This window comes from Mytilus californianus, unplaced genomic scaffold (genome assembly GCF_021869535.1).
Source record: "Mytilus californianus isolate M0D057914Y unplaced genomic scaffold, xbMytCali1.0.p SCAF_8, whole genome shotgun sequence".
NCBI lineage: Eukaryota > Metazoa > Mollusca > Bivalvia > Mytilida > Mytilidae > Mytilus > Mytilus californianus.
In genome coordinates, this window is record NW_026262734.1 from 105,238,343 (window position 1) to 105,252,927 (window position 14,585).

Consider the following 14,585-nt stretch of genomic DNA (forward strand, 5'->3'; position numbering starts at 1 on the left):
TTGATACATATTTTCATAATTCCCTAGTCTTCTGTAAACTTTTGATATATAAAAACAAGGAGGTGTGATATGATCGCACCAGAGACCCAATGACATAGAAGTTCACATCTATAGGTCACAGTACGGCCTTCAACAATGAACAAAACCCATACCGCATAGTCAGTTATAAAACGCTTCAAAATGACAAATGTAAAACAATTCAATCTAGAAAACTAACAGCCTGGTTTGTGTACAAAACAATGAACGAAAAACAAATATGATATACAGCAACAAACGACAACCACTGGATTACAGGCTCCTGACTTGGGACAGGCACATACAGAATGTGGCAGGGCTAAACTAGTTTGTTAGCACCAAATCCACCCCCTAACCTTGGATAGTGATGTCACAGTACAACATAAGAACAAACTATATAAATCAGTTGAAAAAGGCTTAATTCATCATATCGAAACAAAGCAGAAAAACATCTAACAAAAACACAGACTTGACGTGGCAGGGTATTTAGTATATATAGAGTATATTTTTGATTCAAAAAGTATTAGCGCAAAACAAAATAACTTTATGGTTGGTGGGATTATGTACTCTATGGTTTACAGAAAGGTTCCCTGAAAGTTATAGTTGATATTCGCCTTCCGCAAATAAGGTTATATGTATATGCAACTGAATTGTTTTGACATTTTCTTTATGTGCCTTGCTTATAATAACATACTTACTAATGTTATGTATTTTAATGTGCAAATTTGAAGTAATTTTAAAACCCAATCATTGTCTTGCCTGTGAAAAGGGTTCTAAAGCACATTCTATAAACATGATTTGACTTTATTTTTGCATAACATATCAAAAGTTGAACTGTTTTAAAAATGGTAAGATTCCAAAATATGTTGTAATATTTCAGTTTTTTTTTTTTTTTTTTTAAATATGATATCAACTGATAGAGTGAGGAGTATATCTCTTTTGGTCGTCAAATCTTTAACTGAATACCATGTATATAGAACCTTTATTTTAAAGTATTCAAAATTTACAAAACGAAACTGTGGAGTCATGCAATGCAGAATTAGTATCTCCTGGTGTTTATTTTACTGCAGATTCACAAAAAATGCTTATTTGTTGAAATGGTACAGAATTTGGTGTGCTTTGTTTTGTTGGAAATATTGCTTCCACAGTTCATTCTCAGCAAAGGTATGTAAACATTTTTTTTTGGATATTATAGCAACTATGATATATACTCTATAGTATCAAATATTTCACGTCAATATAATATGTGCCGATAATTCGAAATTCCGTCCCCATAACTTTGTTTAAAAGCCATATGTTATCGGTATGAGCATTGTGTTTAATGATATGAAAATGTTAGGGAATACACCTATTCGTTTTATTCATTCGAATTCAATTAGTTTCTGTAAATATTAGGTGTAAACAGGACACAATCAGCTTAAGGGCATACGATACAGTTTTTATCCCACGGTGATTGTTTTTACAAAAACTTGCTTATAGGCTATTTTTCACTTAGTCAATTCAAATACATATGTAATAAAAAATATACCTTGATGTACTATGTTTTAGAAATAAATGGGGTGGGAATTTTAGACTTTAATTTTACTTAACATTTCGGTTTCTTGGACATTTCTATCCTTTGGACAGACGTACTTAACTTTTTTGTTTCAAAAGATAAACACATGCGGATTTTTGTAGAAAGCTTTGGAATATCTTCTTAACAAAACTAAGCTCTTAATATGTGTAACAATCCTTTGTAAATAATTCATTTTTTATTAAATTTTCCAGATTTTAGAAAAAAACGGCATTTTTTATGCATATTTATATATTTAAAAAAAATTCATCGGTGATTTTTTTCATAAAAATTGGAACAAATAATCTTCATACAGTATCAAGTCAAATGTCATTTTAAAAAAGAGCGGTCCATGTACTTGTTTTCAAGCTAATGATTAAAATCACTCGAAAAATGCATCTTTCCCCGATATGTCGCAGTTTGACGTCGCGAAAAATAACATTTTACGTTAGCAATTAACGCCAATACCTCCCTTGTAACTGTATCGTATGCCCTTAAGACGTTGTCACGAATATACGCAGCAAAATCGTAAATTTTATGTTCTTTTTTTCGAGCGCCACTTTAATTTAAACTCAACCAAGAATGCAAAAACGAACCTTCCTTTTATTCATGATGATTTTGTCTTTTTTTTTTTTTTTGCATTTTTTATAGTGCATTGGACAATATCCTCCAAAAACGCAGTTTTCGGTGAAGATATCATACTAACATGTTATTTAGAAGACATATCTACAAATCCTAAAGATTGTCCGGTACGTCAGTGGTCAGGCGGACCAAAACGAATGGGTCTTGTGTACAACGGGTATTCGTCTGATAAGAACAAGTATGAGGAATATATAAATCAGCAATCCTTTGAATTTTCGATGATTATAAAAAACTTCACTGAGTTTGATATTAATGTAAGTTACACTTGCTCCTGTGGATTTCATTCTTCAACAAAGAACTTGACACTAGACGTGAACACCTTTCATTGTAAGTATTTCTTTTTTATTAAAATGTTATCTAAGTATCAATTAGACAGTTGTCCTAAATTTCAAATTATGTAATACATATCTAAAGTTAGAATACTGTCTTTATATTGCTTGTTTTTATTCTAGAATAAATTGTATAAAATTTTCACATTTGAATATAAAAACGCAGTTTCTGTGTAAATAATCAAAATAATTATCTTATTTAATTTTTTTTTTCGAGTGTTGACATTTGTCCATAAATTTCAGATCCTCAGGCAGAAACAATTACTACTTTTTCTGTGGAAAATAATTTTCTTCGAGTTTCACTTGACTTGCTTAAAGAGTATCCTGTACCAAATTGTTCCTTGTATATTGGTGTGAGTAATTCTTGGTGTACGTTATTTCTGTCCAATTGTTCATAAAACAAATGAGTTATACAATGTAGATAAACCAGTTGTAACAGTTATATTGCTTCATAAGTTTTTGGTTTCTTAATAGAGAAATATATACTAGCAACTTAACAATAAACAAGATGCGAGTAGAATAAGAAAATGCTTCAAACGTAATTGGATGATATGTCTCACTCCCTACAAACATCGTTAATTTGACTTCTAATATATATGGATAACGAATATACTTTACGTGATCAATTAATAAGAATTATTCTAATACTACACAAAATTTTGAATTTCTATCTTCGTAATCTTTATAGGAAACATTGTGATCATTAATAGGAAAAGTTTTTTGATAAACAATTGCTCTAATGTAATGTGTTATCTTCGCCATGCTTAACTATAAGATTTTTTTTATCATTTCCTTGAGGTACACTCAATCTGCGATGCAGGTCTCACAGAGATTTCGTGCAATTTGACACTGCATTTCATGTGTTCATGTCGTGGTACCATCTTTTGTAAATGCTAAATGAACCCCTGATTGCTCAATAATCATATAATGATTTAAACCAATTAAAGACTGTTAAACCAATAAGACCAAATCAGTTGTGAATCTAGCATTAACTGGAGATATAACAAGTAGAAATATACCATGAGAATAATTTGAGGCCTGCAAACTAATTCTACTTTCCAGAGAGGATAGTTTTTATTCCCTTCACACATGTGTTTCATGTTAATTGTCGCATTGTTTTTGCTATCATTTAATCCATTAATTAGGGGGAAAAGTTATATATCAATTTTTCCTTCTAAAATATTTTTGTTTCAAAATGTTATTATACATTGAAGCATTCTCGTTTGGAAATTTTGTTGATCCACGTTTATCATTTGATGATGGCATACCCATTTATTAATAAAAATAATTTCAAAGTATCATACTTCAACAAAACCAGGTGTAAACATTAAAAACATGCATGCTTGAACAATTCCGATCGGATGTATGTGTACTTTAAACTATTTTTCTTTATTTTCAAATATTTTTTTTTTCGTTTTACTGAATTAAATATACTCTTCTTATTATCGTGGGAATGTTAAACATGCTCCCTTTATGTTTGTTTGTATCTTTCGTCAAAGAAAAGTCTTGAAGCGAAAACATGTTTTCTCAGGTTACCATTGTTTTATCCCATTGTAGTAATATCTATGTGTTTTGAACCTCAATTCAAAGATCAACTCTAATATGGTCCCTTTTCGCGGATATCCTGGTCCCTTTTCGCGGATATCCAGGGTGACAATTACATACAAGTTTGAATGTAAATGACGAATCTTGAAAATAGCAAGTTATTGATGAACTATTATTTGGAATATACAAGTTCCTTTTTCCAGAATAAAATTACATGACAAATTTCAATAAATATTAACGAAGTGATTTTTTTTATAAATTGCATTGACGTAATGTTTGTGAATTCAAATTTAATTAGAAAATTAAATCGAATATATATTAATAAACTCACCAAAGATACCAAGCTTATAACATTGTACGCCAGACTCATGCACAGTGACGCGCCAATCAAAACAGTTTAAAAGGCCAAATAGAAAACTAAGTTGAAGGGCATTGATAACCAATAATTCTGAAAAAAAATATACTTAGATAATTCATCATCGTTCTAACTGTTTGTGTTTTTTTTTTTTTGTTCATTGTTTACAGTCCAATAAAGTGCCGGTTACGTACAATAGGCAAACACCCCTTAAGTATAATGCTGAATATATGTTAAAAGAAAAAGACTGTAGTGAGCAACTTGAGCTGAAGTGTACATTTGGTAATATAGCAGATCCAGTGATCTTCAAAGGAAATCAGACATATGATTGTTCAGGTAAAATCACAAGATATGACTATAAATTTCATACCACATGTGTATGCGCAATTCTTTTTAAAAAAAATCTAATCAGCTGTGATGGATACGAAACATTAGAAATACATCAGTATAAAAAAATGAAAACAACACTTTATAAATTTCCTGCATCCTAAGCACTTTTCTAGATTTACTTTCATCAGGAACTCTCATAGCCGACTAATTGAAAGCCAATTGTGTTTATGAACCGAAACAGTTGAAGAGCTAATTGATAAATGATCAAACAGGACCCAAAAATAAAAGTAAATCATTTAAGACCAGTTTTTTCTAAGAGAGTTGAAAGCTTGGTTTCTTGATAATTTCTAAATTAATCAAACGTTGAACAGCAAGCAATAAGAAGTAGGCTCCAGCCAGCTTGTTATCAGGAACACTAATATATCGGGAGATAATGTTAGAATCCAACAAATTTGCCTTCATGAAATCATTTAAATATCTCGATACAAACCATTAAACACAGCATGAATTTAAATTAGATTTTTCCCGTTGTCATTCCCTTAATACGTATGCTAAAAAACGCAATAAATAGGATAAAGCTTATTACCTTTATCATGGTCAATTTCAAGAACAGAATGTGAAGTGTAAATGATTTTTCGGTAAAACCAAACACATTGCTTACACCACTTTATTCGGACTCTGGTGGACAGTTTGTTTGGTTATCATACCACATCTCCTGATGGTTATACATATCAAATTCTTATTTTACATTCCACGTGTGTCGCGTCAGAGCAGTGTAAGCTAGTAATTTGAAAAATAGAGCATTTTCATTTTTAATTCCGTGGAGTAACCTCTAAAAAGGGTTAAGTGTCACATTTTAAAACTTCACATATGTCGTTCTAGATTTTACATCATTTGCTACCGAGTGTTTGCCTTAAATGAAGGAAGTCGTATATGTCATCCTAAACCGTTCACACGAAAAATTAAAAAAAAATAACTGAAATATATCCCTTTTCCTCGACTACCACGTGTTAACTAGGAGTAAATGAGCAGATGCTAATTTATATCGAGTCGATTCGTTTGTTTCATTTATTTATTGATAGTTATTGGTAAACTTTTTTAATATATTTACTTTAAAAATCCAGTTTTACTATACCTTTTTGACAATACAAACACTATGCCAAGTGCCTGGTTCTCAATTTAATTCCGCCCAATACATTTATAAAACCAAAAAAGTAAGGAAGATCTCAACGACCTCAGAATAATGCATATTTAATAAAAGTTTCTTTGTCGTTATTGTAAATAAAAATAGCATATTATAATTTCGTACGTCCGAAGTGCTTTTCTGGATTTTTTGTAAACTTTTAGACGATATCTTATTTAGACTTCTTTAATTTTTCTGCCAAAAATGACAAACAATATATTTCACATGTTCAAATATTGCAGTAACTCTTAAATCTGACGGTCAAAAATTGTGTGTCGTCGCGTCAAATTTATCCAGTAGGTAATTACACAAAATAGTACAGAACATGTGATTGTTTGATATCATGCACATGAATCAATTCATATCCTGTTCTAGTGGAATCAATGAACATGTCCAAATGTACATGTAACTTTATCAGATATTACATATAACTTGTCATGTATATATAATTTAACATCTGCTTTATGAACAACACAGCCATCTGAATTATTTATTTTAGGTGATAAAAGTAAACCAAGACATTTAAATGATGCAACAACAACAGTTGCTTCACATAAAGGCTCGACAACAACAACATCTATTTCAGTGGTAACTTTTGTCGCTGCTTTGCTTATACTTACTGCAATTATTGCTTTGATATTGGTTGTTCGCAGTAAGTTAAATTTAATTTAGTTAATAACCTTTTAAAGTTAAATGTCATAGCATTATGACAGTGTTTCTTGTAACTGTAAAAACGTGCCCATGACGATCATATTTTGAAGTTGTTTCTTTGTTATCATGTCAAATTTGTTTTCCGTGGAAATGAAAAAAAATGCGTTTGGAATTATGCAATCTAAAGATGAAAGATACAAATAAATAAATAAAAATAAATGAATAGTTTTTATGATATTTAGAGACATTATGCTTCATTGATGACCTTGCCACTTTTAAATATGAATAAGTGTGTATCTTTTATTGTAGGATTGAGGTACAGAGGTAGGATGCCAGTTCAAACTTGAGAACGGGAAAGGAAGAAAAATTAATCATAGTAAAGTGAATAATCAGTTATTTAAATGGGTATTGTACGTAATGTGAGCTGAAAACAACTGCGTCGACGCCAATCTTCCATTTATTCATTTTAGGTTCAACCTCATTTTTTACGCTTTCCGATAGGGGTATATATAATACAGACACTCGCAACATTTAAGACAGAGACTAAGGGGGCCGTATTCTGGTTTTAACACATGCTAATACAATTAATTAATGTACAACGAATGTATTTATAAATTATATAAATTTCCCAGATTATGATTGGTCATATGGTAATTGATTATTTAGTAATTATTATTATGTTTGTTAGAAATATTAAAATATTGAGTTTTATTTAAAATTGATCACCAATACTTGATGAATTCCAGGGGGGGGGTCTCTTCCTTAATGAAGGTATATACATATCTGCCGCTTGAATGGGTCCCTTTTTTGATACGCCAAATATATCAATGGGGTTCAATCTAACCGAGGAAATATATCAATAGGTAGTAATTGACCAATTGTGATATATCAATGGGTCATAATTTTTCAGTTTGTTGTGCAACGATCTTCACTGAATGGGTTATGATTTCGCTGTGAAATATATGTATAGGTAGGGATTTCACAATTATTCAATATATGAATGTGGGGGGGGGGGTTTAAATCCCAGCTGCACAACTGTACCCAAAATCCCATGTTGAGACCCCCCACCCCCTGTGATGAATTCTCTCCCGCTATGATGAGTTATAATTGATAGTTATTCCGTTACTTTTATTTAATACGTTGACTTTGACTTTGAGAACCACCTATTAACTATCTTATATTACTGACCATGTTATTTTACTTTACTAAAACCAAAAGAGTTAATCAAAAGTGATCTGTTTTGAAAGGGGAGGTATGATAAATCCAGCTTTTTGCCAAATTCTTATATCTTGTCATTAATATTTAGAAATATGCAACAGTTTGATGTAATGTACAAAGATGTTAATGATTAAGGATAAAGCTGAGGCTCATCTATATTTCGACCTTAAACTTTGCGTCACGTTTTATCATATATACGTCAACTTGGCATGTTTATGACGTCATAGGACATCACAAGTGACCGTTCTGTACTAAAGTGTCCATATTATTATAATCTGTTCATTTATCAGAAATCAAAAATACTTTTGAAAGGCTTGAATGAGTTTAGTATTTTTGCAATTACAGGGAACTTATCATACCTCCTTTTAAAGAATACGTCTTATATGCCCATATGATTACTGTCATTTATATTATTTGATGTCAAGTTTGAACAACGAGACAAACAAGGGCAATGAGTTCATATTAGACAAATACTGTTCATGAATGAAAATATGAAACGTTTACACTAACTATTTGTTGAGAGTTGTATTATATTGACTACATGAAAGGAAAGTAGTAGTTTAAATGTCATTTGCATTTTTTTCACAATTTTCAACCGTCAATAGATTATAAATTTTGAAACCAAAAATGTCTGCTCTTTAACCAGGAAAGTCTAGGAAAATGGTATCATAAATTATTTTTTTATCAATAGTATATTTAGATCCCAGAGAGGTTAATGAAAGATATAGATCAAATGGAACAAACGTAAATCTTTTTTTTTTAATAAAAGCACAATTATTATCATTCAATAACATACATATTTAAGAAGCCAAGGACTTTTAATAACCGAGAAAGCTGTACAATTATATATGATGACGAAATTCATTGTACGGTATATGTTTATGCAAAGATTTTTTGTTTTCATTGTTTCTACCTTTTTTCAGAAAAAAAATAATGGAATATCATATAATAAACAAAGAAAGTGAAAGATATGCCACTAACAAAGTGTTTCTTCAAAATTATTAGATAGAAATTTTGAATTCCTGTTTTTATTATTTAAGATTGTTCATTGATCGTTTTAAATTGGTTTTGCTTTCGTTCTACAAAAAATATGTAACTCTCTTAAATTGATAAACTCCACAATCAAATATTTAATATTGTTCAATCCAGGTATAGTTCAAAACTGTGATAAAGGACTTATCATTAAATCGATGTGTGTCGGATTTTTATGATATATGATACATATCAATCATCAACTTATTTTTTTTTTTTTTTTTTTTTTTTTTGATGATGTAAGGGCATCGCTTATTTTTATTAAACTCTAATGCAAAAAAAGTTTTGAAAAAAGTGATACAGATTTCATTGTGTATTTACGGAATAATTTCATAAAACTCATTGTTGTTGATAGATTTATGTGTTTTTTATTTTCTTTATCTTATAATTCAAATGAAATATATTTTGTATAATAATTGTTGGGTTTATTTATTCATCATTTGTTTATTTGCAAAGTGACATATCACGACATTTTATGGTTATAAAACTTGTATTCTTTGTTCAATAGCTTTTCGCACTCGAATCAAAATATTTTAGAAATTTGATTATTATAAAGATAAAATATTATGTGAAAGAAACGTTTTAACAGACATCTACTACATTTTTTGTTGTAATTATCTTACCATTAGTCTTTCCCCCGTAGTTTTATAGGCGAAAATGAAAAAAACATACTAAGCAATCAGACCTATGTCAATATCTGAAAATGATCCTATAATCATTGCGAATTAAAATGTCCAGTCAACAATCACTTAAACAGTTTAAAGTGGTTGACGATTTACGTTTGCGTTTTTTTTTAGGTCGGTTATAACATGTATAATAAAACATTTTACATAAATATTACATTATCAATAATTTATGAACATCAACTGACCAATTAAGAAGATGTAAATCAGGGTAAAAAACTGAGAGAATTGCAAACAATAAGAAAGGAGCTAGAATGGTGCGTCGAGCTGGAAGCGTCTCTTGCTATGCATGTGCCATCTGCGATTCTAATACACACTAATACACACTTAGTAAACATGCCACAATCAAGATTCGAGAAAATCGTTTAATTTTCAGAACGGACGACTGTTTTTGTATCCATAATTTAAGACCGCGGAAACAGATCGTTAGTGAATTGAGACACATATTCAACGTAAACCAGAAATGTCTGACCAAGTATTTTAATTGATTGGAAAAAAAGATATAATTATACAAAATTGGAATGTTTGCCCGTGATCTGTAAATGCTAGAAAACAAAACAAACTACAGAGAAACCCTAAGACCTGCCAAAACTGAAATTATTTAAGTGTAAAAGAACATAGTTAACCTCCCATTCTTTGTCTTCGTAATTGCCTTTAGTAATTTGTTTTTGTAAGGTCAATGTCGGCATATGGTATTCGATTACAAGATATTCGAAAAGGTGTTTTTAGGTCCTCCAAAACATTTTGCAGCTCATGTATACATACACACATATGTGTGCGTGCAACAAAATTAGATTCAAGTAATCAATATGTTAGAACCGTTCTCAAAACGGAATCTAGATCTGATTTAACACTCTTTTTAACGAACTTGAATCTACTAACGAGAACAATTGAATACCACACTATTTGTTAATGTTAAAAAACCAAATAACTAATAGCTACATCAGGTATTATTCATCTAGTTATAGCAGCAACCCCTACTTTGCATGATTTTAGTGTAGAATGAGAAAATTTTAATCAAGTTAAAATATAGTTTTTTTATGTATAATTATTTGATTATAGATTTGTTATGTAAATTTATTCATTGAATCAAAATATGTTTTCCGTTGTTTTCTTTTATAAATCGTTTTGATTGGTATACATTTGATGCATGTGAAAGAACAGATGAACTTTAACAAATATTAAAACCCACTGCAAAGATTCTTTGAGGAGGTCAAATATGGAATGTGGCAAACAACACTGCTATTATCAACCATACACCCTATTGCAAGTTGCAATTCTAATATCTATCCCCTCATTCAGGTAACTGACGTAGCAGAACCAACATATTGAACTAATTATTAATTTACAATTTAAATACATTGCATAACTGACTGGTAATTTAAAGTTGGAATAATACATAACAAGAGGCTTTCAAGAGCCTGAGTCGCTCACATTGTACAAAGAACATGCCAGTTTGATTTAAATTTTGTCTGTTAATTGCAATCAGTTATGTTTGCTTATTTGTAGAACTGGATCTTATCTAGTGGCATTTTGTAGGTCTTGTATCGATTTTCTTTTAAAGTTTTTGGGAGAAAAAAGTCATTTAATGGCCTCAAATACTATCACTTATGTAACAATTTGGACATGTTGTCTTAATTGTAGATGATCTTGTTTTGCTTTTTAAAGTTTTCTCCAACTTCTATATTTTTTGACAAAAATGCAAAAAAATGGGAATAAGTCATCCTTCATGGGAAAAAGGTACAATAAGGAGTCGGTTGACATTTCAGCCATGATGACTCATTTTGTTAAACATTTTTCTTCTCCAAAGTTTCTCTCCATCAGCTGTGGTTTGTTATTTTGCTGAACACTTTGACTGTTGCCTTTATTTGTGATACATTGTTGCTTTCTTTATATCTTTGTTTCTGCAAACAAATCATAAAATGAGTTAAAATGGTCATTAATGTGCAATAACTCCTAACAGGTGCCGGTTTACAATTTCGGCCTTATGACTTACTTGTAGATCTCATTGTGCTTAACTTGCTATTTTCAGTTTATCTCTATCTGTAAACGATTTGGCAACTCAAATATGACAGTTGTTATCCATTCGTTTGATGTGTTTTTTTTTATTTTGCCATTTGATTGGGGACTTTCCTTTTTGAATTTTCCTCGGAGTTCAGTATTTTTGTGATTTTACTTTTTTCTGTATGATTTCTGCATAACTGAGAAATTGGAGTAAAATAATCTTTCGAGGGCAATAACTTCATTGGCGATTCTTTAATGTTGACTTATTTGTAGATCCTATTTTGTTGAACAGTTTCCCATCCTAAGTTTCTGTTCATCAACTATAGTTTCCTTAAACCTTTTTGTTCTAGTCATATTTGCTGTTTTTTTGTTTTTTTTGTTTTTGTTTTTTTCAAAACAATGACATTTAAGTGGTAGCCAAAACACTATACCTCAAAAAAACCCTGTTGTTTAATTTTTCTTGTTTTTCTCTCATTGACAAACTAGGCCTAGCTAAATATCTTATAAAAATTTCATAAGATTTGAACCATAGGTTTGAAAGATTCGGCAACTCAAATATGGCATCTTTTACATGCTAATATCTGCCAAGCTTAGAAGTTTCAGAAATATGGGTATAGGGGTATATATGTTAATATTTTAGAAAAATCCTTAATTGACAATAGCATAAATTATAGTGATAACTGAGACAAATTTTAGTTCACCGATACCCTTTACTTGTAAATTTTTCATTCTGGATTTAAATTTTTGTCCGAACTAAAAAAGGGGGCACTCAGATTCAGTCCCTAATAGTGAATATAATGGGTCAAATATTTGAAGAAGAAATTTTAAAAAAAAATGTGTGGTTTAATTTTTTTCAAAAAACTAACCATTTGAAGTGCTATATCAGTATGTTATTCTTGCAAAATTTTAAAACAATTTAACAACCAGATTTTTTTCTTTTAAAGTTTAAAATATGCCCCCACACATAAATTGGCTCAATAAATATGAGCAAGATCCATTCTGATAGTAAATAATAGCCATAACTTTTTTGTCTTTTGATCTAGGCCTTAGACATTTGGTATGTGGATGTAACATCATGAGGTTAAGTGTCTTGTATCATGATGAACTTCATGTGACCTTCAAATTTCACCGCAAGGTCAAATAATGTATTTTTTTCGCAAGAAACACGACCAGGCCATAACTTCTTCTTCTTTTGACCTTACATCTTTGGCATGTGGATGTGTCATCATGCGTTGGTGTATCCCCGTACAATTATGACCTTCATGTGACATTGAACTTTGACCTCGAGGACGATAAATGTATTTTTGGCAAGAAACACTTAAGCAGGCCATGACTGGTTGTCTTTTGACCTAGGCCGGATATATTTGGCTTTTAATTCAATTCAATTGAATTCAAAGCTTTGTTTAGAGTCAATATTTAGTAAACAAATACATATTACAAAAGCTCTAATGAGCTATTCAAATCAAACATACAACAATATAGACACACATTATGACATATCAACAAATTCCATGCATACGAAATACATAAAGTGTCTGTTATCTTTGTTCCTCGACTTGTAAATGATGCACTTGTGGTTGATTATCCCCTTGGTATCCTCTTACCTTTGTATATATATATTATCATGTCCTAAAATTATCAATTGCATAAAAAAACGAACATGCCAGCGTTTTTCAACACACAAATTCACTTGTCATATATAAATTATTCGTAACCTACAATTTACACTACTAAGTGTATTTCATTCAAAACTACGGTTTTCAAAATAAGTATCGTGGAGTCAATTCTGGTTTGATTTAATCAATTTGGTACAAATAGAAGAAGAATTGTCCTTGGTTTATTTATTTATTTGTTTATAATTTTATTGTTAGGCATTTTTACTTTCTGTTGATATAAACACGAGTCGTATTGAACAAAAACGTAATAGAGTCAGACAAACTATAACAATAAGATACTCAGATCATTCAGATAATTTCATAGAAGTTTGTTTAAAGACCGCACAGGCATACTTTCTGGATTCGTTATAGACCACACGAAGTTATTTCTCTTTCTTGAGCTAATTTTTCCTTTCTAGGAGTAAGGGAGATTAAAACAGCGCTAAGCCCAAATAACTTTTCCCCTACTGATAGGTGGAGAGGGGACTTGCAAATACCACAGTACATGCCAGATGCAATCAGGTCTAGTTCAACTATTCTTCTCCCCACAACCTAGGACTGTGGTTCCCATAAAGGGGATTAGTAACCTCAATTTCTGCTGCTATATCAATGAAGTTATGAATATAGTTGTAGTGGTCTTTAAAGTCAATTAAGATGCCAAAAACGTCTGGGTTAAAAGCTCATTACAGCTTATGTTATGTCCTTGTTTGTACGATATGCCGACTTTAAATAAAGCTTATTTATGGGTCATTCTGTTTTCCTTCATTTGACATTTACCCATTTAAAAAAATCAGAACTCTGCTTTCTTTTTCAAATTTTTTTTGCTTTGAAATTTTTCTGTTTGGTCTCTCTGAAGATTCATTTATGGAAAATGTGAAACTATAAATGGATTAAACGATTAAACTAATAACAATAGATGTACATCTGCTCTTAGCAACATTGTAAACATTTTGATCTGGATCTTTTAAATTCTTGCAAATTGCATTTGATTTTGAAACACTGCAATGAAACAGACTATGAGTAAGAGTTATCTTTTCTTTGGTGTTCTGTATCCCCTTAAGAAGCAATTAATCCATATCTGGTATTTCATTTTTCTGCAAATTCCACAAGAGATGAACTATGCACTCCTAATCAGTGTTAGTCTGTCAGGTTTGCTTTTGCTGTTTAATTTTTTTAAGAGATAAGCCAAAAATTGCATGTTATCCTTAGGTTCCATTTTAGCATCAAAATCCAGCTTTACCGATGACTAAAATTTTGATTACATTTGGCTCAGTAGTTTCAGACGAGAAGTTTTTTGAAAGTTTACAACGATAGATGACCAGACAGACGACAGCGATACACGCCAAATAATGGAACAAGCTCACAGGTCGGAGAGTTCTCCAAAAATACTA

The 14,585-nt window shown here is 30.7% G+C and overlaps 1 protein-coding gene across 2 annotated transcripts; it reads left to right on the plus strand.

The window, feature by feature from the left end:
* The first annotated feature begins 1,086 nt into the window (after positions 1–1,086).
* Positions 1,087–8,199, plus strand: LOC127712462 (uncharacterized). Of its 2 annotated transcripts, none has more exons than XM_052218907.1 (6): positions 1,087–1,179; positions 2,219–2,536; positions 2,782–2,891; positions 4,609–4,774; positions 6,451–6,603; positions 6,912–8,199. In XM_052218907.1, the coding sequence occupies exons 1-6, from the start codon at positions 1,113–1,115 to the stop codon at positions 6,947–6,949; spliced, it is 852 nt and encodes a 283-aa protein (XP_052074867.1). In that variant the 5' UTR covers positions 1,087–1,112; the 3' UTR covers positions 6,950–8,199. The 2 variants fall into 2 exon arrangements, with proteins under 2 accessions (XP_052074867.1, XP_052074868.1); XM_052218908.1 differs by having other exon boundaries at positions 6,451–6,539.
* Positions 8,200–14,585: the final 6,386 nt, after the last annotated feature.